Here is a 25,870-nt window from a genome sequence, read left to right as displayed (position 1 = left end):
TGGATTCAAATTACAACTTGAAAATTATGTAAAAATTTATGTAACTTTCAAAAATGAAATTATATCTGTTAGGAGAACTGGAACAGAAATGGGCAGAACAATTTAAGATAAATATTATTTTGAAAATGATTTATCTGATCCTTAATCAAACATAATATAATTTGGGCCAAATGCAAAACTCTAACTCTATTTAAAAAAAAAAAAAAAAAGGATAATTTGATATTTAAATTTTAATAATTTTCACTTTTAGTTTTTGTGCATGTCACAGCAATATAACAGATTGTTGAATGTTTTATTTTTGTATTTAAACCTTGTTTGGCATTCAAATATAGAGGTACCTTGTACTTCAGGTACAAAATTCCACAAAAATTTTCTTTGGAGTTTGAACAATACTCTGAAGTTCAAACTGTTTGCATAGTGAAAAAATTCACTTGAAGTGTAAATGCAATCTGTTATGCGTTCAATTCATCTCTCGTTCTTGCTCTCTCATTAAGCTTGTATGTTTTTTGTGCTCTTTCTGCTTTATTTTTGATATGTTTGTTTATATATATATTGTGTGTTATTCATTGATTTTTAACAATTTCTTTCCGCAATCTTTATTTGTCTACATTTTTTGGACACCCCAATGCTTTGTATCCTTTAGTTCAAAACTCAAAGATTTTTTTCTGAAATAAGCTTGATATGCTTCTTATCTGACGACATTTGGACTTGATTTTATTCAAATAAAATATGAAGTAAAAAATTAAAATAAGCTTCTAAACAAAGAAAACAATCTCAAATTAGATATATGATGTTATATTTCACAATTGTTATAATTAAATCTTACATCTGTTTTAAGGACAACTGTTAAAAGTAGGCAAAAACTTCTGTTCAACCCAATATAACCTTTACTTATTAATTGTGACATCTGATAAGTGTGTGGAAGCAGCAAAGATCTAAGAGGAAGGTTGTAATACCAACAATTGAGATGAAAAACGAATTTATCCATGGTACAAGTGTGATAGATCAAGTAGTCATGTTTAAGATGAAAAAGTTGACTGTGCAACAGTAAATGCAATTTTCATTTTATTATACAGTATTTACATATTTATTTTTTTTGTTTTTATGTTTTAATTAATTATTAAGGGATTTAATTGTTATTTTTCATTTCAAATTATGTGTATTTGCTATTTTAAGTTTATTAAAATGGGTCCTGTTTAGGATGTGAGAATGGATTAATTTGCTTTCCATTATTTCTAATGGGAAAAATTGATTCGGGTTCGAACGGCCACCTAGAATGAAGTAAATTCAAAGTACAAGGCACCACTGTATTTTTATTTAATTTCTGTTAGTATTTGTAAATGTTAGATTTTCAAACATCAGATCCAGTCAAGGCCATTAAATATGGCTGAAAATATCTAGTTTAATAAAGTTTCTTGCTGCTATACAAGGTTGTATGTAATTGATTGAGTGATTTACTAAAGCAGTTACTTTATGAATTATACTTTTCTATAATCTAAAAACTTTAAAGTTGAAGTATTCTTTCAGAATCAAGACAACAAATTTTAAAATATTATATTGTTAATTCAATTCTAAAGATTTTAATTAAGTTCTATCTAATAAATATGAAGAATGTTGAGAATTACTTCATGCTTTGAAATTAAAAAATTAATATTACTAAATTTTTGACTTTCTTTCAGGTTAGAATTCAAACAGTTTAATATATAGTTTGATTTAGAACTAGTGATATTATCATGTCATAAATATTTTAACATCAAAAATAAATTAACTAATAATTTTCTTTCAGATGTTTGTAAATTCGGAAGATCAATTCAGACACTTGAGTTGATCTTTTAGATGCTAACAACTTCTATACATTGAGAAAAGTATATTACCAGTTATTCCTGATAGACTAAAAGTGAATCTTCACTTCTAGACATATGTGGAATTCAAAATCACAAAACATAAATTTGTTACATCTGTAATGTTAATGTTAAATTGCTATAAAAATTTTTGATTTTAATATTTTACTACTTTTAGTTTTCACTCTGAAAACATTAATTATATATTTTAATACTATTATTTTGTAACTATTAAAAATATACATAGCAAGTTCTTGTTTAACGTCATCAATAGGTTCTTGGAAATTGCAATGTTAAGTGAAACAACTTATAACAAAACCAAGTTTTTCACAGACTAATTGTCATAGAGAAGATATAATCTGGTTAAAATTATTTTTATTAGATTACGTTTGTAGACTCTGGCATTTATTTCCTACCTCGTAGGATCAAGTTTACTATTAATAAAGAAAATTTGACAACAATACCAGTAAGTGATAACAAGTGTATTATGTCTTTCCTTGACATTATGAGGAAACAATGTGAGGTCTTGTTGTTTTGTGTGTTTAATTTTGTGAAAAATTTTAATACAAAGCTTAATTTCTGGTTCATATATCTGGAATGTGTTCATATTTTTTTTGTAATTTTCACTAAGTAATGTAAGTATATTTCAATAATAGTTGAGGGACAGCATTTTTCATGTTTTAATTTGAAAAACTTATATTTAGATTGTATCCGAAGTTTATCTGCTGAGTCATTTACGTGGTAAGAAACACAAAGAAGTAATTAATCTTCAGCATCAAGGTAAAGATCCATCAACAGAAGAACTTGTAAGTTTTATCTTAAATTTAATAATGGTAGAGATTAAATACTATTAAAATTGTATAACAATTTAATTTCATATATTGTGAGGAGAAAATTATATTTAATGTTAATGATTAAAAAACAGTGTATACAAAATTGTTTCATATCTAAAACACACTATCTTTTATTTTTAAACTTAAATCAGATTTTTTTGAACAAAATAATGTACAGGAAACAAACTTTTTTACAACTGTAAGATCTGTTCAAAACAAGAGCCAAAATTATAGGATTTCATTGGCTTTGAAAATGTGCCCTTACCAGTTGACAAACTCGGTCTGGAACTTTTTCACTGCCAGTCCATATATGCATTGACTGTATATTATTACACTGCCTTGTTAGCTCTTATCAATTCTTGTGCAACATATGTCTATAGACAAAAAAATTTCATGCTATATCTGAGTTTCAGAGAGATTGTTTTTAAGTCTCTTTATGACTCTGCATCCGTAGTTTGGGACTTCGAGAAGATTGTATCAATAAATTTGGCATTTGTTAAAAAATAATACATTATGCAAAGAAAAGTCTTTATCTGTCAGTACTGTAATTTGAAAAGAAATATTTGCTATCTTTCAGAGGGTTATCTACCAACAACCACCATACATTCTTTACTTATTATATAGGGTGTGTTTACTTCTGAGCAAATTTTACTGTCAGCACACTCAGCCTGTGTACTTTCATCCGACCGCCACGCTCATTGGCGTTTACTTTAGAGCTATGTGACGTCATGTTTAGCGAAATTGGTAAGCTCAGAGTGCTAGCTAGTTTGTTGTTGAGCTTAGCTTTGCATTAATTCAATATGGCTAGTGATTACATTACTGGTAATTGGTTTACCGATATACCAGTAAAATAGGAAAATTATACCTTGGTAAATTTAGCGATAAGTAATTTTTTTTTTACCTGTATTTCGGTAAAAAGTTATCTTAATTAACCCGATATTTATTTTCTAAAATTCCCACTGGAAATACCCGTGGGAAGATTTCTGTTTTCTCTCCCCCATACCATAGCGAGAAAACAGTGCTGGTTGTAATGGCTCATTCAATTTGTAATTTAAAGTTACTAAAAGGAATTTTTTAGTCTGTTTATAACTTGATTTCCTATATTATACTCCAAAATGGATCTTGTTTTTGTTTTCAAGATAGCTGAGATGCAAAAGGAAACTTTTTACAAAGTCTTGATAGTTCATAAATATGTGCTGACTGAAAACATGACTTACATAGTAAATAATAATCTTGTTTATTGGTTTGTGCTTTATTGACACTTGTGGCAGTATGCCATATTATATATATATTTTTATTTTTAATTGAGTATATGGCTCCCTTTATTTCTTCTTTGTTTCATTGTTCTATCTCTTCTAAAATATTTCTTCTTAACTCTTTCCTCTTGGGGGCTGGTGACTAAAGTTCCATAGAACAAAAGAAAAGAAGCCCTAATAGAAAACGCCACAGAGATTTTTGTAGTGAAGACAAGATAGAGATCATATTTTTGTGTAAGAAACAAGGATCAGGATTGTCACCACGCCCAGACTACATAGAAGAATGGGTACCCACTTTCCTATAGATTTATCTCTTAATCCTCTTTACATCTATCACTTCCCTTCTTACTTAGTACTTAATTAGTTTTAAGGCCCTAGAATTAATTATTTTCTTTGTGTTATCGCAGTCCGAAGGTATCGATCTATATTTGTTGTCGCAAACCTAATGGGTGGGTTTTTCTAAATCAAATTTTGTTGTTAGCGTAATCTGTAAAACACACAAATTCTTCGACCGAGGAGAGTTTGAATCCAAAGAACCTCGTTCATCACGTGAAATAATGATATTGTTTTTTTGTATGTGTGTCTTTGTGTGCTCCCTTTTGCAACAAACATCACACATTGGAGTCAGATTTCGTAAAATTCATTTATTGGAATCCTTATTGTGAGATTAATTGAAACAGAAACAAAAGAATGCGTTAATGAAATTATAAAGATAGTTATAGATAAAAAAATAAGTAAAAATATAAAATATCATTTTCCCTAATAAAGTATGTTTTACATTTATTGTAGTAATGAGTAAAAATTTGCCATGGGATTACTTCAATCATACAAGAGAAAGAGATGCTGGAGTGTGCAAACTGTGCTTTAAAACAATCAAAGCAGTCAGAGGAAGTACTAGCAGGCTGCATAATCACCTCATATGAAGTCATGATGTAAACTTACGGAAAAGAACATCTGAGGAGACAGCCGGAAACAGTGCACAAAATGAATATAATAAAAAAATAACTACGTTTTTCAAGAAAGAAAATGATGAGTCTTTGCCTATAATTATCTCATATGGCTTCAGTTGACAGACTGCCATTCTTCAAATTTTGCACATCGAAGACCTAAGACGACTTTTCTCTGCAAGCGGATATGTGAAGCTTCCTAAATCTCCTCATTTGATTAAAAAAATTATCACTGAATTTGGAAAAAAAATTCAGGATGAGATTATTAAAGATATCTTGGAACGAAAAGTTCGAGGAGAATCCTTCAGTATATCTTGTGACGAATGGACATCACTTAACAACCGTCTATATATTAATATGAATGTTAATCTCTATGCAAGTAACAAATTTTGGAATCTAGGTTTGATTTGCACACGTGGATCTGTGTGTGCTGAAAAATGCATTGTACTTTTAAATGTCAGATTAAAAGAATTCAATGTTGATTATAACAATCTAATTTCAATTGTCACAGACGGAGTGATGAAAAAAGTGTCAAGATTAGTCAATGTAAACAGCCAAATGTGCTTTGCTCGCGGCTTACACTTAGCAGTAGCAAAAGTTCTATACAAAAAAGGCCATGTTAAATCAAACAGTACTAAACCCATACATTTGGAACTGGATGAGGAAGATTCCAAAACCTCAGACAATGAATCTGATAATGGAGGATTTGAAATAATACAGGAAAGCCTTGATGACACTAAGTTTCACAGGAATGCTTTTCAAGATGAAACTTTGAATCTTTTAATTAAGAAAATATGAAATGTAGTTAAAACATTTCAAAAATCACCACTCAAAAATGAGATTTTTCAGAAGCATAGTAAAGTTGAATTAGAAAAAGAATTATCTCTATTATTAGACTCAAAACACATTGGAGCAGTATGTTGACCATGCTGGAACATTTTTCAGAGGTCTGAAATTATGTCAGAAAAAGTCTAATTGATATTTGTCCAGATATAACCTTTTCTGAAGATGAACTTGAATTGCTGTCTAATACAATACACTCATTACAACCTATAAAAGTAGCAGTCAAATCATTGTGTTGCGTAAACACAAATTTGTACATTGCAGATCTAATGTTAGAATTTCTGATAGAAGAACTATCAAAGCAGGATTTCTTTCTGTGTAACAAACTAAAGAAAGAAATTATTTTTCATGTGAAAGAGAGACAAACCATTTACTCTGATATTTTAATGTGTCTACATAACCCAGAAAAATTGAACAAACATAAGTCACACAAAATATTCAATGATGTTAACAAAAATACAATTTTATATGGTATTATAGAGATAATTAAGCACTTATCAGAAAATGAAAACGAATCAAGACCTGTGGATGTGGATGTCGCTGAAATTAGTTCAGACTCAGATTCTGGTGAGAGGTGTTCTTGCTTATCACAACGTCAACTTCTCACATCGACACAAGAAAAAAATCTGCAATAAAAAACTCAAATTTAACAATGAAAGAGAAATTGGATTTATTCAATTTCTCTTTCATATTTAAACATCAAACAAGCATAGACACTGATAACAGTAATATTAGTAAATTTAAAAGTGTGAGAGATATAGTTAAGAAATAAATGAATTATTTTATAGAGCAAAAAATGCAAGGAACACATCTTAAAATGGTTTTCAATGCTCTAATGACAGTATGTCCTACTAGTATTGATTTCGAGAAAGCTTCTTCTAATGCAGCTGCCATTTGTACGAAAATTAGATCTAGAAACTTACTTAAAGCCTGTTACCGGTGCGCTCCACTTAAAAAACCGTTACAAACGTTTTCGAACTATTAAGTTCTTCTTCAGGTAACTGACGACAGTTAATCGAATGCAATTCGAATAAAATCCTACTGGAATACGATTCCGAATTCTATCGCTTGGATCGGTGACGTCATCCAGGCATGCGCTCCTTTACCGGCTGTGTACTATCTTAAGTTCTTGTTTACGAGTGCTTGCCATGCAGTTGACAGGGCGATTTCGTCTTTGTTGTTGATGCAGTTCTCTTCTCTGAGAGTAGCCATATATATGCAAAGAGCTTCTAGCCATCTAAGATGGTTTACGCATTGAGTTGTGCGAATTACTTTGGCTTGATTGAGTAAAGGTTCTACTTCCGGTTCCGAGGCATAGATAGCAAGAGCGGTGGTGGACCTCGCGTGTAAAATATCACTTTCGTGTTCTTTTAGTCTTACTTCCAGGGAGCACTTCGTGGATCCTACGTAGACTAGTCTTCTGTCTGTTCTATGGTCCATAATCGGGATGGAGTATACCCCCGGAAGTCGTTCCTTGTTGGAAGTGTCTTTACCGTTCTTTAATATATCTGAAATTGTAGCGCATCTTCTATAGGCGATGCGGATATTCTTTTTCTTAGCTATTGATCTGTATATTGCTTTAAGGTATGGATTGTATGTGACCGGTATGAAACTAGGTGTAACTTCATTGGGAAGCTGGTTAGGTTGTAGATCTTGGCGTTGGTGTCTGCGGACCAATTTACGTGTAATCCCTTGGTAGCCGTGATTCTCGGCTGTGTTCTATACGTTTCAGTTCGGCTTGGAGAGAGCTCTGGGAGGACGAGTGTGTATGTGCCCTCTTAATTAAAGCGTTAAAGGCTGCTGTTTTATAGTATGGCGGGTCACAGGATCCTACCGGTATATAGAGATGTTCCGCCTCTGGTTTACGGTAGACTTCCGTGTGGATGGTTGCTGTGAGAGTTCGAATTGACGACAAATTACAGATTTAAATTAGTCATTATCTTGACATCAATAACCAAAGTCCAAACCAAAAACTGACCCGTCTTAGGGGAATGACTGTACCTCCCCCTCCCCTCGAAACGCGAATCTGAGTCACACTCGGAACTAAAGACAAAATACGCTTATTGGCGAGAAAATTAACGAGGGGACGAAATAAAAAGGAGGGGAACAAGAACCAAGGGGGTCGTCATTCGTAGCTCCCTCGTAGCGTCGTCGTCATTCGTAGCTCCCTCGTAGCGTCGTCGTCATTCGTAGTTCCCTCGTCCGACCGGACTCGAAGCCGAAAACGGACAGCCGAAGCCGCTCTGCCACTACGGATTGTGTATTGACTGTGCCATCTGACGCCGATACTTGTTACTTGAGGTATGACGGCCATTTATTTGTAAACTCTCTCTCGGGTTCGAACTTTCCTATGTTAGTACGTAAGTTTTCTGTCAATGTTATTCGGTGTAACTGTTCGTTATTGTTTCGTGAATAAATTCTGTTTATTCTTGTATTTGGTATCATTTATTCGAATCTCGCCTCTGTCTTATCAACGATCCCACTCTTTCCTCCTTCCACTCGACCTGACAATTACTTAGTTCCAGACTGGACAAGCCATCCTTGACAGTGGGCAGGTCTTAACCGACCTGTGAACCAAGAACAGGAGGTCCGACACCGTCCGACCTCCCGGGGTCCCCACAAATTGGTTTTTCAGGAGTGGGGTTTGGTTTGAATTCGAACTTCTCGAACGATTGATAAGACGAAAAAGGCCATATTCGAATAAGGTACGAAATTGGGTCGAATTAGGATCTCCATAATTCAGATTAGTAGATATAGTGACTCGATAGACTTAATCGCGAACCTAGATTTAAGTACGCGGTAGACATAATGACGGACGGTCCCCAACCAGCGAACCCACATCCGGGTTCAAATCCGGCTCCAAATCCCCTTACCCTAGGAGGTCTGGGCGGAATAATTCCTTTACTGCCTGTATTCTCCGGCGAAACAGGAGGCACGAGGATTACGGACTTTTTCGATTCGCTCGCGGATGTAACGAGAGTAGCCGCCTGGTCCAAAGCCCAAATGTTGGCCGTAGCGAAACTTAAGCTTTCTGGAATAGCGCGGGAATTTGTTAGGAAAGACCGTCGGATCAAAGAGGTAGACGATTTCGACGAATTTAAACGCATAATGATAGAGCGCTTTGAACGGGAACCTTTTTCCTTTCGGTTAAATAAATTTTATACGTGCGTGCAAAGGAGGGATGAGGATGTACAAACATACGCTGCCCGGCTGCAGGCACTTGCCATGGAAATTGAGATCACGCCAGAACCCGGCGCGGATGCCACCGAAACTGCTATCATCCAGCGCGTTCAGAGAAAGGAGCTGGACGAACGCTTAAAGGCGCAATTTTTAAACGGAATAGATATCAGGATCCGGCAACGCGTGATGAGCAGGGAAGCTGCAACCTTCGATGATGCTCTCAAAGCCGCGATTAGTGAGGAGACAATCGAAAGTCTCACTGCCCATCCCAGAGGAATGTTGCGAACAGTTAGAGAAGATCAACGGGAACCCGAATCCCCTTCATTTAAAGATATTGCCCAGTTAACATCGGCCTTAGAGGACCTACAAGCTAAGATGGACGGATTGACGCGAGGTTCTGCTTTACCCATTCCTAGGACACCTCCCCGCGGACGATTTAGTCGCGGAAGCGATACCACCCCCTTCCGACGAAACCAGAGTTATCCGAATTTGCCAAATCGTAAACCCGAGCAACCGCTTGAGTCGAGCGATAGAGCGCGGAACAGTTCGGAACGCCGAGATCGAAGCACTAATGCGACGGCAGCGCAAAGGCGAAACGCAGCCCCGCGGAACAGGGAAAGCAGCGAGGAGAGAAATAGAGTAAGATTTAGAGCACCCCCTAATAGGGAACCCTCGAATAAGTGGCGCGGCAATGTACGAAGCGTCGACAGGCAACGGACCCGAGCGGACTTACTGCGAACCCCGAAGTTTCCTTTCCCTACTTCTCGTCGTAGGCCTAGCACCAGCCGACAACACTCGGGACGCAATAATCAGAACACATTTACGCGAACACGAGAGGCATACCCTTTAGCCTCTACTCGGCATTCTCCGGCCGAAAGTGAAGCTATGTTTCACTGTTATATCGGAGGAACTCGTGCTACGGTACAGATAGATACAGGAGCTAAAGTAACCCTATTGGCCAAACCTTTTGCCGATACAATGACAGAGAAGGTACGAATCGATCGGAATAGGGAAACAGATCTAAGAAGTGCCACGGGACACCTTATACGAACCTATGGCATTATGAGCCCTATTTTCCAGATTGGGGACTTACAATTCCCGTTTGCATGCTGTTTGGTCGATGTCGACGTCACGTACCCTTGCGACGGCATTATAGGAAGAGATATGATTAGAGAGAAAGGCTTTTTAATTGACCTGAAGGGAGGAGAAATGATTATTCCCCCGCATAAGGTAGTAGGCCGCATGAACCCTACAAAGGCAGCTAACCAGAAGAAAATTGTAGCAGGTACGAAAAATACAGAACGAAGACCCAGGAAACAGCGAAATCAAAATAAATCTAGAGAGGCGACCCAGATAGTAGCGGATAGCGATTTTAGGAAGAGACCACTCCCCCAAGCAAAGAGAGAGGAAGGAAAGGACGTGGTGTTGATAGCACCGTGTCAACTTCCCCCTCGAACTGATAATATAGTACCCGCCGCTGTTTTGCGACATACTAATAAAAGTAAGGTAGGAGTAATCGAGGCGACACCTGTCTCCCACGAGGGGATCGATGGCGCCGATGTGCTAGTAAGCCCTAATAGAAAAGGACAAGTACCTATACGTCTCCGTAACACTACTAGTAAAACGATTAAGTTAGAGAAAGGCACAAAGGTCGGATTATTTTTCGACGCGATAGAGGAACACGATCCAATAGGAAGTATTAAGGAGGGAGAGACTGCGAAACTGTCGGAGGACGAATTTGGTCAACTTTTTGACTGGACCGACATCCCGGCAGAAGAGAAGCAGGCACTGCTCACCCTATTATACAAATATCGACACGTTTTCGCTGTAAACGATTACGATTTGGGATACTGCGATATTGTGCAGCATAAGATTGATACAGGGGATGCCGCACCTATCTACTCCCCCCCCTATCGAATTCCTTACGCTCAACGGCAACAGCTAAATGAAATAATAGACGGACTTTTAGCTCATAACATCATCGAACACTCCACTTCCCCGTGGAGTTCAGCGGCACTTTTGGTTAAGAAGAAACTAGGTGGGTTAAGATTAGTAATAGATTATCGTAAGCTTAATAAAGTTACGAAGGTTGATCCTTACCCGCTCCCCCTTGTACAGGAATCTCTTAGTTTAATGGGACGCGCGAAATACTTCTCAACAATGGATACGATTTCGGGATTTTGGCAACTAAGTGTGTGTGATAAGGAGAAGACCGCCTTCTCCACACCTGACGGACATTATCAGTGGAACAGATGTCCTATGGGATTACGTAATAGTCCTGCGGCCTTTGAAAGGACTATGGACTTTGTCCTACATGGTCTGAAGGGAAAGACATGTCTCGTTTACATGGACGACATTTTAACTTTCAGCCCCGACTTTCATACTCATCTTAAACGTTTGGAACAAATATTCCAAAGACTAGGCGAAGCGAAAATAAAATTAAAACCCAAGAAATGCCACTTCCTGCAACGCCAAATAAAATTTTTAGGACATGAGATCTCCGAACACGGAATCAAACCAGATCCCGATAAGATAATGTGCGTTTTAGACTTCCCTAAACCAGAGAACGACCGGGAGATTCGTTCCTTCCTAGGACTAACAGGATATTACAGGCGACACATAAGCGAATATGCGAAAATTGCGAAGCCCTTAACCGATTTATTGAGGAAGGATGCCCCATTTAACTGGGGTCCAGCGCAACAAAAAAGCTTCGAGGCGCTTAAACAAATCATGACATCTGCACCTCTGTTAACTTCTCCCGATTTTTCTAAACCCTTTATTCTCGCGACAGATGCATCAAACGCCGCATTAGGAGCAATCTTATCCCAAAAAGAGAATGGCGTCGAAAAGCCCATTGCATACGCGAGTCGCTTATTACGGAAACCCGAATTAAATTATAGCACGACCGAGAAGGAATGTTTGGCCACAGTCTGGGCCGTAAGATATTTTAAACCATACCTATATGGACGAAAATTTGTAATAGTAACAGATCATCGACCCCTACGATGGTTACTAGATTGCAAAGACTCCTCCACCAACTCCCGATTGTCAAGGTGGATCGTCTTCCTTCAGGAATTTGATTTCGAGGTCATTCATAAAGCGGGAACTTCCCATAAAAATGCGGACGCCCTCAGTCGCATACCAATCCGACAGGTAAAGGAGGTTGAACCTATCTTTGCCCTTACGCAAATAGCGGAGATGCAACAGCGCGACGCTCGATGGCGCCCCGTTATACAAACCTTAAAGGACGGAGTGACCGCGGGAAATTTTAATAACCTAAACCTGGAAGAATTCTACCTCAATGGGGAGGACGCCCTATGTCACAAGGGAACCAATTCCCAACGAACGGATTGGTGGGAACAGATTGTCGTTCCTTCGGCCCTAAAGGAAAATATCCTGTATACATACCACGATAACCCTATCGCGGGACATTTGGGTGAACGGAAGATGCAAATGAAAATATCTAAAACCTTTTATTGGCCGGAAATGAAAAAGGAAATACGCAATTATTGTCAAAGTTGTCAGAGCTGCGTTAAACATCGACGACCGGGACGACGATCGCAAGCGGAATTACAATTATTCGCTCCTCTTTCCCACCTATTCGAAAGAACCGCCATGGATATTGTTGGACCTCTTCCCCTTACGGAAGGTGGAAATAAATATATCTTAGTATTCATCGATCATTTTAGTAGATATGCCGAAGCCGTTCCTTTACCGGATATCAGCAGTAGAACGATAGCAAAAGCATTTGTAACCCACATTATATTGAGGCACTCAACTCCTACGCAACTTCTAACCGACAGAGCTCCGAACCTGATCTCAAAAATGTTTTCGGAGGTATGTGAAATGCTACAAATCAAAAGACTTCTCACTACTGCTTATCATCCTGCTAGTAATGGTGTTGTTGAGAGATTTAATAAAACTTTTATCGATATTCTATCGCATTATGTGGCTAAAGATCAACGAGACTGGGATGAGTGGATCCCTTACGCTCTGTTTGCCTACAATACTTCAGTGCATGCGTCAACCAACGAAAGTCCTTTCTTCCTTTTGTACGGAAGAGACCCGACTTACCCGTTTGACCTACTTACTAGCCCAGCTACCACGTCGTACGATGTCGACGATAATTTTGTCGCGGAATTACGACAGCGAATGAAGCATGCGCATCAAACCGCACAACAATATTCGGCGCAAGCAGCCGAGCTACGCCAAGAGCGACATCGAAAGCAAAATAAGCCGCCTCATTATAGCGTTGGCGATCGAGTATTATTAAAGGAAGTTACTACGCCACAGGGGCTAAAGCGAAAATTAGCACCGCGATGGGACGGACCGTATCGGATTATCGACGTCCTTGGACCGGTCAACTTTACAATCGAAAATATTCAGACTAAGCGAAAATTGAACGTGCATGCGGATAGGATTAAACCTACCACCGCGAGAATAGAATTTCACCTCGAGGAAGCTCTCCCAGACCAGCCCGACCCAGTAGTACAAACGGATGCAGTAACAGCGGAAGAACAGCCGCCTTATCTTGATCCATGGGATGAATTTATACTGACTTCCATCCCTTCTCCTCCACTCGAGGAAGTGCGGGAAGAGGAAGGCGAAAGCGCCGACGAAGAAAGCGAGCGCGAAGGTAGCGAGCGCGAAGGTAGCATGTCCGAAGCCGAATCTTCGGAGGTGCAAGACGCCACTCCTCCTTACGCTCTGCGGAGTCAAGGACCGGTTCCCGACTACCCGTGGGTCATGCCGCAACCCAGTCGTAGCCGAAGTAGAATACCTCGACTTGTCTCCCCCGCTACAAGTCGGCCTACCTCGCCCGACACTAGCGATGCAAATTAGAGAAAAGAGTAACCTAATAATAAAAGGATACTCCAATACTACGACTTTACAATGGTACAACTTTATTTGTCTCTTGACAATCTCTACACCTTTACAATCCCTTACTTTATCCCCTTCTCCTTTTCAGACCGATGGCTACGGGAGAGCCGGAAAGGAGCCTTATCACTCTGCTCAGTTGTCCTATTTGTTACGAGCCGGTAGGGGCTCCTGTTTACCAGTGTTCCAACGGGCATCTCATTTGTTCCCGATGCCGACCCCGTATTACGACATGCCACACATGCCGCGAGACGCTCGGGCACATTCGGAATCTAGCGGTCGAACAGATTGCTGCCACTATACGACTGCCGTGTATCTATCAGCCCTACGGATGCAAAGAACTACTACTCGAATCGGCTCGAACAACTCATCAGGAACATTGTCCTTTTTACCCGTTCCTGTGCCCTCTGCACGAGGCGGACTGCCAGTGGGAGGGACCCGTCAATAAGGTGATCCCGCACCTCCAAGAATCCCATCCAGAGGTCCGGGTTCTTGAAAGATCTACGTTGCTCTTCCTGGGATTGTGTGCCGAAGGAGCAGGCCCTCATGTGTGGGCCAGTATCTTGTCCTGTTACGAACGAAAATTCCTTCTTATCATCACTCAAAGCCGCTTGGAAACTCCCAATATTATAATAAAAACCTACCTCCTCACTCCTCCCTCTGCAGCCTTCACCTACCTTCTCACTTTCAAAAGAGGACAACAGTCCTTACAATGGAGCTCATCCAACATCCCGCAATTCGGACCCCGTACCAGTTATGCGTTGTATCCTCCTTTGGAACTGGCTGCCGATACAGTCTATTCGTTCAACGCCCTTAAAAATATCAAATTCATGATATCGATCATCCCCGCCGATTCGAACCAGTAATACTAATCCTTTCCTGGTCCTTCCAGACATGGCCGCCGAGAATGAGTGGTGGGATGCGCCAATCCCCACTCCTCCTCCTCCACCACCTTCCCAAGCGGCAGAAGTCAATGCTGCTGCCCTACAGGCCGCGCTGGATTATAACCAGAACCGACGTCGACGAGGGGCAATCCCAGCCACCCTCGTCCTCCCGGTGGGACATAGGTGCCCTCCGGAACTGGAACATGCCTTACGGGAGGAGATGGAGCGAGTCGAGGCGTATTACACGCAACTTCCGGTTCACACCGCCAGGGCTCCTCTTTTCCCCGCAGTGGGAGAACATTCGGATCGTCCCAGACGAGCCTCCAACCGGAAGCCTCGACGCAGACCCTCCTCCTAGCTGAGAAACTGGACATCACTGCTTCCATGCACCCTATGGAATGAAATACTTATATACATATATCTTAACATGCCAATAAATATTATCCTTACCTCATCATCTTGCATATTATTTTATTCTTTCCAAACGCGTAACGCGTAGCCGCGAATAACAACCCGACCGCGAAAGGTAATTAAACCCGGCGAATGGGGAAACACGCGATTAACACGCGAAGACGCGACTAATCTCGATTCCGGAGTTAGTTATTCTCTCTCTCACCTAGAGTTCTGTCTTACCTAGGTAGCTAGCCAAGATCATCATGATCTGTCTACAAATCAGCATCTTATACCTATGCTGCGCTATATTGGAAACGGCCGCAGACCCCATAACCTTCACAAAAGGAGTAGTTTTCTTGCACCAAGGAAATTTCCTTATGACTTCCAGTCATTGGACTTTGGTTAATGATTTTACGTTCGAACATCTCAATCAACAAATACAATTCGTCTCCGAATCACTCGATTATTTGGAAGCTTTAATCGAACGACAAAATCTTAACCTCTCCAAAGACACAACCTCCACCGAAGGGAAACTCCCTACAAAGGGCTTTGAACTAATCAAAGCCTCTTTCGGCAATTATCAAAGAAACTATCGTGAACTCCTTTCACTCGTCACTCTTACCCCCACGAGAAATAAGAAACGAGGTTTAATTGACTTTGGAGGAAAAGCTCTTAAATTCCTCTTTGGAACTGCTACATCGGAAGAAGTAGAAGCGCTTAACTCCGAGATCGGAACTCTTAAACAACAAAACGAAGGCATCATACACCTTCTTCAGTCACAAACTACCCTACTTAATGACACGCTCAACATCAGTAAAAACAATCGACATCAGATCTACATCATATACAAGCGAATAGAAAACTTTGGAGAACTAATAAATGTCTACCAGATTAACCTCGCGTACGAAATTATCTTACGAACCATTGAATCTTCGGTTCAAGAACTCCATTTCCAACTACTCGAATTACGCGAGGCGATTGACGTCTTAGAACAAGGAAGAATAAACACTTATGTTATCCCACGAGAAATTATGTACCACACACTCCGGGATATCCAAACTCAACTTCCAGAGGGTTATGCAATGATCGAACCCATTCATGAAGACACGTTGTTTAAATACTATCAGTGGATTACCACCATCGCCATAGCTCTACCCGGCAGACTGCGAGTTTTTGCCAAAATTCCTTTGATTACGCCCAGTGGGTACTTTGACATGTATGAAATCGTCCAATTTCCCACTTACGTGCCTACGATAAAGACCTTCATCCAGGTCCAACCTACATATCCGGTCATCGCTTTATCGATGGACCGACAAGCCTATATGCTTCTGCAACAACACGACCTCATCACGTGTCAAACAGCTCGTTTTGCTATATGCTCATTAGACGTACCTGTACAACGAGCCCCGCAACAAAGTTGCGAGTATTCGCTATTTAGCGGAAACGAAGAGCAGATTAAAAACCTTTGTACCCGACAAATCGTCGTTAAGTACACGCCGATCTTCAAGAAAATAGATCGACAGGGCATATGGATTTATTCCACTCCGAAACCACTTATCCTTACGATCAAATGCCCAACACGATCTCAAAAATCACCCTTTTTATCGACTATTCAAAAATTAAACGGTACTGGAGTAATTAAACTCCCAAAGGCATGTACTGGCTATTTGCCTGGAATCATCCTCACGCCACATTTCCAAGGACAATCTACAATACACCTCACCATGGAACAACAACTGATCGTTCCACCTATCGAGCAAATTATCAACCAAACGGAAATACAAATACTACAAAAACACCTCGTGACCTCGCACGAGTCTGACCTACTCAAGATATCTGGAAATACTGACATCCAGCTAGCAGATCGTTCACTGAAAAACGTCCAGTACGATCTCGACCATTTGCTACGAATATCCACAAAACCGTCAACAACATCCAACTCGCCGTTAATGACAATACTCCTTAGTTGTCTTGGAACAACCATCGTGTTAATTTGCACCACTTTCATTTTTCGTTGTTATCTACGACGACGAAATTCCAGACCAACAACCCAACAGCCCGTTGAAGAAATAAAAGCGGAAACCCTTCCCCTCAGCGGGATAGAAGAATCCAACCCACTTCCGCAAACGGCTGAACCAACTTCCGGCGAGGAAGCCAAGCCCCGACCCACCCAAGCCTCCATTGTTCAAACTTATTAGCCACCATCGTTGACTATTTTCTGAAGTTAACGGTTACAACTTTTATACCTTCATGTACTCCTACGAAATTGCAAATTTTCTACTAACCCCTATTTTATTATTATATTATACGTTTCCAATTGGCGGAAATAGGTTATTGCTTAATACTAACATTTTAATCCTTTTATTTTACGTAATTATCTTAATTACTAATGATCATCCCGAGAGAGAGTACGGTAAATAACTTGTAAACCCATCCATACCTCCAACGTACCCGAGGGACAAAACTTTAATCTCGATACTCTAATTTAATATTACTTTTGTACTCATAAGAACAGCCTCCGAAGAATGGCCGACTAAAGACGACTCAACCGAAAGTCTACAAGTCTTCAGCTACTTTGACTCTCCACTCACCGACTCCGAGATTTATCAAGACACGAAAAGGAAACTGTTATGTACTCACCTACGGATAATCTCACAGTAAGAAATAATCGCCTGCATCCTTAATTCCGAAATAACACCTCATCGATCAAGACAATACGCACCCGAACAAAGAACATTCAGCCTACCAACTTACAACCAACAATTCGAACTTTGAACTGCACCCTCGACCTCACCCTAACGGGGTCAACCAATCAAGTACCTACTGACGTCACCGGACATCCACTTCCGCACGACCGACTTCCGAACCCCGGAAATCCTATTTTACGTCGTACTAAACTAGAAACTAGAACAAATAAATAACTTCTGTATCACAGAATACCCAAACGCTAACACTACGATATTTAAATAAATTCCCACCGCCTTCTGCAAGTACTTAAAGAGAGAAAACCTCTCCAAAAAAAAAAAATCGAACTTGCCCTTTTAGGACAACTACGATTTTAGAAAGCCTGCAGTGATGTGAGAGTTCGAATTGACCGACAAATTACAGATTTAAATTAGTCATTATCTTGACATCAATAACCAAAGTCCAAACCAAAAACTGACCCGTCTTAGGGGAATGACTGTACCTCCCCCCTCCCCTCGAAACGCGAATCTGAGTCACACTCGGAACTAAAGACAAAATTCGCTTATTGGCGAGAAAATTTACGAGGGGACGAAATAAAAAGGAGGGGAACAAGAACCAAGGGGTCGTCATTCGTAGCTCCCTCGTAGCGTCGTCGTCATTCGTAGCTCCCTCGTAGCGTCGTCGTCATTCGTAGTTCCCTCGTCCGACCGGACTCGAAGCCGAAAACGGACGGCCGAAGCCGCTCTGCCACTACGGATTGTGTATTGACTGTGCCATCTGACGCCGATACTTGTTACTTGAGGTATGACGGCCATTTATTTGTAAACTCTCTCTCGGGTTCGAACTTTCCTATGTTAGTACGTAAGTTTTCTGTCAATGTTATTCGGTGTAACTGTTCGTTATTGTTTCGTGAATAAATTCTGTTTATTCTTGTATTTGGTATCATTTATTCGAATCTCGCCTCTGTCTTATCAACGATCCCACTCTTTCCTCCTTCCACTCGACCTGACAATTACTTAGTTCCAGACTGGACAAGCCATCCTTGACAGGCTGCTGTTTTATAGTATGGCGGGTCACAGGATCCTACCGGTATATAGAGATGTTCCGCCTCTGGTTTACGGTAGACTTCCGTGTGGATGGTTGCTTGGTCGAATTTGATGCTGATGTCGAGGAAATGTGCCTCTGAAACGTGAGCCTGGTCTATCTTTAAGGTCATGCCATAAGGATTATCCTTGAATGCATCGACGAACTCTGATATGTCGGGTTTCCGCCTCCACAGGATGAGAATATCATCTATGTATCTTTTATAGAGTAAGATGTTCGGTAAATACTTCGTGATGATCTTAGATTCCAATTGCCTCACCACCATCTCACAGAGATCTCCTGCGATGGGGCTGCCCATCGGGACCCCTCTACCTTGGGCATATGTGACCCCATTGAATTGGAAAAAGGAGTTATAACATAAGAGATGCGCCAATTCTAATATCTGTTGATGCATAGAGCTGTCATTTACGATGTTAAAGAGTGTGTCTCTAAGGGCGCAAAATACCGGTGGTAGTTTGATTGACGGGTATAGCGACTTGAAGTCCAAAACTGTTATGAAGCCGGGAGATGCTGGTATCTTTTCGAGGTGAGATAATAGGTCCGCTGGGTTAGTCAGAGCATATGGGTATTCTTCTAAGTTGTGCGACAGTAGCTTATGTGCGCGTCTCTCCAGTTCAATGGTTGGTGCTCTCGCTTTGTCGATAACGGGTCTTAACTGTTGACCCGGTTTGTGGGTCTTCGCGAAGGCGAAGATCCTCGGACTGTCCGGAGAATCTATAACGATATTCGTTAATCCTAGGCGTTTAGCTAACTTCGTGTTGGAAAATCTTTTGACTTTCGCTTGTAAGCCATCTATGGCATTAATGCTAGCACTGGTGCATTGAGTGCTGATAATATGTTCCTCTATTCGTCTATTGTACGTATCCCGTTTCATGAGAACGAACGAATGGCTTTTGTCAGCTCTGACTAAGGTTACTTTGTTTTGTTGCATGCATCTTTTTGTGCGGTCCACGTTATATTTTATTCGTTTGCTGTCTTGAGGCTGTGTGGAACTTTTAAGTTTGTGTGTGGCTTTCCATCTATAGTATTCTTTCTCCACCTGCGGTAATCCTGTTATCAGAGATTCTAATTCCGGGATGGTGTTTAGTTCCTCTGTAGACGGAGTGGGTGCAAACTTGGGTCCCAAGCTCAATACATTATCAGCACTCAATGCACCAGTGCTAGCATTAATGCCATAGATGGCTTACAAGCGAAAGTCAAAAGATTTTCCAACACGAAGTTAGCTAAACGCCTAGGATTAACGAATATCGTTATAGATTCTCCGGACAGTCCGAGGATCTTCGCCTTCGCGAAGACCCACAAACCGGGTCAACAGTTAAGACCCGTTATCGACAAAGCGAGAGCACCAACCATTGAACTGGAGAGACGCGCACATAAGCTACTGTCGCACAACTTAGAAGAATACCCATATGCTCTGACTAACCCAGCGGACCTATTATCTCACCTCGAAAAGATACCAGCATCTCCCGGCTTCATAACAGTTTTGGACTTCAAGTCGCTATACCCGTCAATCAAACTACCACCGGTATTTTGCGCCCTTAGAGACACACTCTTTAACATCGTAAATGACAGCTCTATGCATCAACAGATATTAGAATTGGCGCATCTCTTATGTTATAACTCCTTTTTCCAATTCAATGGGGTCACATATGCCCAAGGTAGAGGGGTCCCGATGGGCAGCCCCATCGCAGGAGATCTCTGTGAGATGGTGGTGAGGCAATTGGAATCTAAGATCATCACGAAGTATTTACCGAACATCTTACTCTATAAAAGATACATAGATGATATTCTCATCTTGTGGAGGCGGAAACCCGACATATCAGAGTTCGTCGATGCATTCAAGGATAATCCTTATGGCATGACCTTAAAGATAGACCAGGCTCACGTTTCAGAGGCACATTTCCTCGACATCAGCATCAAATTCGACCAAGCAACCATCCACACGGAAGTCTACCGTAAACCAGAGGCGGAACATCTCTATATACCGGTAGGATCCTGTGACCCGCCATACTATAAAACAGCAGCCTTTAACGCTTTAATTAAGAGGGCACATACACACTCGTCCTCCCAGAGCTCTCTCCAAGCCGAACTGAAACGTATAGAACACAGCCGAGAATCACGGCTACCAAGGGATTACACGTAAATTGGTCCGCAGACACCAACGCCAAGATCTACAACCTAACCAGCTTCCCAATGAAGTTACACCTAGTTTCATACCGGTCACATACAATCCATACCTTAAAGCAATATACAGATCAATAGCTAAGAAAAAGAATATCCGCATCGCCTATAGAAGATGCACTACAATTTCAGATATATTAAAGAACGGTAAAGACACTTCCAACAAGGAACGACTTCCGGGGGTATACTCCATCCCGATTATGGACCATAGAACAGACAGAAGACTAGTCTACGTAGGATCCACGAAGTGCTCCCTGGAAGTAAGACTAAAAGAACACGAAAGTGATATTTTACACGCGAGGTCCACCACCGCTCTTGCTATCTATGCCTCGGAACCGGAAGTAGAACCTTTACTCAATCAAGCCAAAGTAATTCGCACAACTCAATGCGTAAACCATCTTAGATGGCTAGAAGCTCTTTGCATATATATGGCTACTCTCAGAGAAGAGAACTGCATCAACAACAAAGACGAAATCGCCCTGTCAACTGCATGACAAGCACTCGTAAACAAGAACTTAAGATAGTACAACAGCCGGTAAAGGAGCGCATGCCTGGATGACGTCACCGATCCAAGCGATAGAATTCGGAATCGTATTCCAGTAGGATTTTATTCGAATTGCATTCGATTAACTGTCGTCAGTTACCTGAAGAAGAACTTAATAGTTCGAAAACGTTTGTAACAGTTTTTTAAGTGGAGCGCACCGGTAACAGGCTTTAAGTAAGTTTTTAGTTCAATCCGGTGTAGTAGCATCCGACCCGTATTAATTAGATCTAGATTAGATGACGAGAGCCTAAATGTGTTATGTTTTTTAAAGAGCCTACTTTCAAATAAAGAAAAACATGATTAATAATTAGCATTATTTCAATGTCTGTCATAATAATTACTATTATAAGAATATTGATTGTCTAAACTGATAGAAAACTTGAAAATAAATGGTTGTTCAATAATTCTGTCAATAATTCAGTTTCATTTTAAATCATTTCTTAATATGATTTTACCGGTAAATTACTGATAAACCAGTAATTTCGAATATAATTACCGAATTACCGGTAACGTAATATCTGATAAACTTGCAATCACTAAATATGGCTGCTCCATGAAAAAATTACTTTCTGTACAAAGTAATGAAAATGGAATTAGTTTTGGAAAAATAAACGGCAGAAAGTATTTTTATTGGTAAATTTCAATTATTTGTCACGTAAAATGTTTACAATGATCTTTCTTCATTATAAGGTTCAATAGCTTTAGATGACTTTTTTTCATAAACAGAGAGTTAATGTGAAAAAAATTAAGTTTGATTCATTGTTTATGATTAAAAGTGAAGTTTACCTTACATGCATTTGGAATCTTCAGAAGTGTTATGTTCAGAGCATTAAATAAATTGTGAAGGCATTAATAATAATCCAAAATTACATAAGTTTGTATACTTGAATGAATTTTCACTTACATATGGGAATGACTTCTCAAGAAATTGTATCATTTGAATACCATTTTCTCATTACAAACTAAACTTATATGATGACAGAGTAATACTTGTTTCTATTGAAATAAGTTGCTGCTGCTGCACTTGATGTCTTAATAGCCATATGCTTTTCATTAATAGAGCCTCTAATTTCAGGAAAACCAGATTGGATATAAAAAATTGCATTATTCTTACATTATCCTGCTCTGTGATGGCCAAGAGATTACTTTTTTAATTTTCATTTAACACTAACTTGTAAGAGAGAATTAACAACCTTATTTAAAGTATTTCACGCAGTCCAACTAGACATATTAAAACGATCGCCAATACCCTTAGAGAAAAGAAAGAAAAAAAAAATTGTTTTGTATATAAGATCAGTTATTTGTTAATTATGAACTCAGTTTAGTTATACCATGAAAGAACAACATCACATCCATTCACTGGGTAAAACAATTGCATTAAATATGTATTATATACCGGGTCTTTCAACAAGAGGTGTCATTCTAAATTTCGTACCATTTTTCAACTGTCAACATACATCTGTCATTGCGGTGACATTTGACAAGTAAAAACTAGGAGGTTTTCAAATATGGATTGATACACAGTCGCACAATGCATTGAAATTGCACAATGCACAATGTAGTGAAAATTCACTACAAAAACGGTGAAAATATTGCAGAGATGGGTTGTAAAGTTCGTGTCACTTTTGGTCATCATCAAGTGCCTCCTTGCACAGTTATAGTGAATTTAATCAATAAATTTGAATGTCTCAGACAAATTAGTGATGTGAAGACTCTAACTCGTGCTAGTCTGGCCAAATCACCTGGAAATATTGCCACTGTAGCTGAGAGTGTGGCTGAAATCATTTCAACTCAGTCAGTCAGTCCAGAGTTGACTGACTGACTGAGTTGAAATGATGTTGACTGACTTTTTTGGCCTAAAATTGATGCTATAGATGCAGACAACATTTATTTTCAACAGGACACAGCTTGTGTAACAATGGCTCTATTGCATGAAAAATTTCCTGGACATGTGATTTTTTGAAATGGAGACTTCAATTGGCTGCCAAGATCAAGCAATTTAACATCATTAGACTTTTTTCTTTGGGGCTACGTTAAAGGTAAACCACATTACACCAATGCTCCAGCAATGATTCAAGCACTCAAAGACAATATTACAGCTGCTATTGGTGAAATACAGCCACTATTATGCAAAAACGCGACGAAAAATTTCATCAAAAGAATGACCATTAAATAAATAATGACTAACCCGTTACAACGCTATACATCCACAAGAGCCGAATTATCGGGCTAGAGTTGGCTATAATAATAAAATACTTAATAAGACAATTTGGCACTAGAGCTTGGCGTTAGGCACCATCTCTTACTAAACTTAATAATTATAATTAAATTAAATAAATAATTTTAATAATTTGGAACTGGAGGAAAAGAAATCGGCCCGAAGCGGGACTCGAACCCGCAACTTCTGCTATCCATGCAGACACGTTACCAGTTACGCTACCCGGACCTTCAGTCCGATCGCCTCCTCCAGTATATATAAGCTAACACGACGACCATCGACGGTCATTACAATGCCGGCTGGGGACACATCAAGTGCCCACGTCCTCCCAAAGCACTCAACCGGCCATCGCAACCCCGGCAAGGCGTATAAATATAAATAAATAACAACTAACTCGTTACAAAGCTATACATCCACAAAGCTATACTATACAAAGCTATACATCCATGGAGGAGGCGATCGGACTGAAGGTCCGGGTAGCGTAACTGGTAACGTGTCTGCACGGATAGCAGAAGTTGCGGGTTCGAGTCCCGCTTCGGGCCGATTTCTTTTCCTCCAGTTCCAAATTATTAAAATTATTTATTTAATTTAATTATAATTATTAAGTTTAGTAAGAGATGGCGCCTAACGCCAAGCTCTAGTGCCAAATTGTCTTATTAATTATTTATTTATTATAGCCAACTCTAGCCCGATAATTCGACTCTTGTGGATGTATAGAATGACCATTTGTAAGTAGAACTGAGGTGGACATTTGGCAGATATTGTGTTCCATTACTAACCTTAGAGTTTGTACTTTGGATTAAAATAAAAATATCACCATTTTTCACAAAAATATTGCATTTTTCTGTTGATTTAAAATGACACCTCTTGTTGAAAGACCCTATATATGTATAATCTGCTTTTCTCTTATATACTGCATCTAATTTCATATATTACTTTGTATAAACAAACCTGAATGATTATTGATTTGCCATTGTCCATAGGCAGCATAAAAGCTGCTTTTGAGGAGAGACTGGTCGTCTTCCATGGAAGTAATTTTCCGTGTCTAGAATTGGGCTTATTTTTTAAAGGAGACTCAAAACATTCTCTTGTAAGTCTAAGGTGCTGTTTAAAATTGGTTGGATTATAAAAAGGTACACTCTCTTCAATAAAAGTTTCTCTTTTTTATTTGACCTTACTTTTCTTTTTTCTTTCATTTTTTCTACAATTATATCCACAATAAGATCATCCTTGTCCAGTTCAGAATCAAATAGTTCTATCTGTAACATAATATTTAAAATAGCTGCTTTGACAATATTATTTGCAGGAAATCACCATATTTCTTGTTAGCATTCACATTTACTTTTGAACTGGACGTGTAAGCACGAATACACATGCTAATGACATCATTTCCGGTGTTCAGAAGTAGCACTATTAACTCAGAAGTAAATGCACCCATAATTTCATTTTTAAAAATATTACTCACCTGGAAAAGTGTGTAAATTATTACATGTTAATAAGAGAGTATAAGTACTATAAAACAATAATTTGACAAAGTCAAGCCTTCTTTTAACATATGAATTCTTGCAGTATGTATTTTCTTTCTGTATATGATAAGTACTTTGCATCTTTATCTTGTGTGTAATTGATAGAGATTATCGTTGGTATGTTTGTATATTGTCATCTCTATGAGTTTTACTTTTATTTGATCTCTAGCCATTATAAGCAGTTTTGCATCCTGAAAATGGATATGTTCTTTGGTACTGTAGATATGATGGCTAATGCCATTGTATGATTTGGCCTTTTGGACATCACTTTCATGCTCCTTGAGTAGTGTTCTTAAGTTATGTAATGTGTAGCTGATGTATTTGCCAACCTTATTTTTGTAGCCTAGTGTGAAGAGTATTTTGTAAATACCTGCAGCTCTATCCTATTTATGGGATCTTCAGCATTATGTAAGAAATTTTAAAGTGTGGGGTTATGCCTATATATAACTGTGACAGATCTGAACACCACTGTGAGGGTTTTAATGGCACATATATTGTACACATGCATCTGAGGTTCAGGATGATGTATTGCATTTGTTACTGCCTTTAAAGCCCCC

The 25,870-nt window shown here is 39.4% G+C and overlaps 1 protein-coding gene across 3 annotated transcripts in view; it reads left to right on the top strand.

Annotated features, from left to right (window-relative positions):
• ssp3 (short spindle 3) overlaps positions 1–25,870 on the top strand; it is a 158,785-nt gene that overhangs the window by 98,660 nt on the left and 34,255 nt on the right. For all 3 annotated transcript variants that reach the window (XR_010883102.1, XM_067289124.1, XM_067289125.1), the window contains exon 16: positions 2,546–2,647. Coding sequence is in view for 2 of the 3 variants with exons in the window: in XM_067289124.1 (XP_067145225.1) it covers positions 2,546–2,647 (102 nt within the window). In the remaining variant the exon portion in view is untranslated. The remainder of the gene's footprint in view (positions 1–2,545; positions 2,648–25,870) is intronic.

Source organism: Centruroides vittatus, unplaced genomic scaffold (assembly GCF_030686945.1).
Source record: "Centruroides vittatus isolate TY-2023 unplaced genomic scaffold, ASM3068694v2 contig_134, whole genome shotgun sequence".
NCBI lineage: Eukaryota > Metazoa > Arthropoda > Arachnida > Scorpiones > Buthidae > Centruroides > Centruroides vittatus.
The sequence above is the reverse complement of the archived record's forward strand: the minus strand, read 5'-3'. Positions and strand labels throughout refer to the sequence as shown.